The sequence below is a fragment of the Cyprinodon variegatus genome, unplaced genomic scaffold (genome assembly GCF_000732505.1).
Source record: "Cyprinodon variegatus isolate N-32 unplaced genomic scaffold, C_variegatus-1.0 Scaffold57, whole genome shotgun sequence".
Classification (NCBI taxonomy): Eukaryota; Metazoa; Chordata; class Actinopteri; order Cyprinodontiformes; family Cyprinodontidae; genus Cyprinodon; species Cyprinodon variegatus.
The window spans coordinates 1,715,297-1,716,462 of NW_015150510.1; the positions used below are offsets into that span (position 1 = coordinate 1,715,297).

At 42.6% G+C, this 1,166-nt stretch overlaps 1 protein-coding gene across 1 annotated transcript in view; it reads right to left on the reverse strand.

The window, feature by feature from the left end:
• The window catches only part of LOC107082614 (cell wall protein RBR3-like), a 17,852-nt gene that overhangs the window by 8,043 nt on the left and 8,643 nt on the right, over positions 1-1,166 (reverse strand). The window contains exons 3-4 of the mRNA XM_015371385.1: positions 369-653; positions 115-281 (exon numbers count right to left, since the gene is read on the reverse strand). Of these exons, the coding sequence (XP_015226871.1) occupies positions 115-281; positions 369-653 (452 nt within the window). The remainder of the gene's footprint in view (positions 1-114; positions 282-368; positions 654-1,166) is intronic.

A 1,166-nucleotide genomic window follows, 5' to 3' on the forward strand; every position in this document is an offset into this window, starting at 1 on the left:
ATCAGAAAAATCTACTTCAATACAGTAACGAAGTATTTGTACTTCGTTACTTCCCATCTCTGTGTCTAGACCCCATGATCTTATTTGAGTGCCAGCTGAGAGTGTGCATCTTACCATGGGAAGGTCCTGCAGTCGATGGAACTCAGGGTTGTTCATCCTCTTGCGGAATTTCAAGAACAGAACGGCGAAGACGACGGCTGTGGCAGCAATGAACACTGATAACAGACTGGCTAGCAGAGGGTCCAGAGGAGAGCTGGAGCTGTGGTGGGACCCCTTCAGGTCTACATGACAGAGAGTTAATATAAGATAAGTACAATGAAATTATAAACTCAAACAAATAAAAGATCAAACTCATCTTATCTCCTAACCTTCATCTCCGATGTTCAGCTCAGATGGAAACTCCCTGTGTGTGGGTCCCACTGGGGCCAAAACGAAGGCTAAGGTCTGAGACAGAGCTGTTGTATGTGTGGTGACTGCAGATTGTGGCTGCATGGTAGAAGTAAGGGAAGTGGAGCTTTCCTCCCTCGCAGTCTGTCCTGTTGGAGATGAAACGGTGGAGACAGTCTTGCTGGTCAGCAGATCTATGTGACCGGTAGCCTGATGAGAGGTGGAGCTCAGAGCGGTCGGCGTGGAGGAAAGGTTGACTGCGGCAGCTGGGAGTGTGAATAAGAACATCGGTTCAAACCAGTATAAAGATTTCTTCACTGGTTAATGTTACTACATTAACCAGAGGTCACTGCAGTGCTATGATCCTGAACCGGATCACAATACTGCTCCTGCTAATGTTTGCTAAAACCATCACTGCAAAATGTAATGAGAATTACCTTTCAGATTGGAGAATCTTCCACAACCTTTTCCTTTTCCAGTTCATTAAAACAATATAACAACAATGTCGATAGTACTGCAAAGCTGTTTTTTAAAGAGGTTTATTCCAAATAGTTTGAACTGCTCCATCAACAGTGACAATTTCCCAAAAATCACAAATATTTCTGCATGTGTAAATATTATTAAAACTTCTTTTCACATTATTTCTATTGTATGATTCTTATTATATGCCACAGAGCTTATTCCCTCAGAAAATTCACACAACAATTACAGGTGCTTGGCTCCAGGTACTCAGAGATTCACTTCCATACAGAAACCCCACATTCATATTTTCAGGTAAC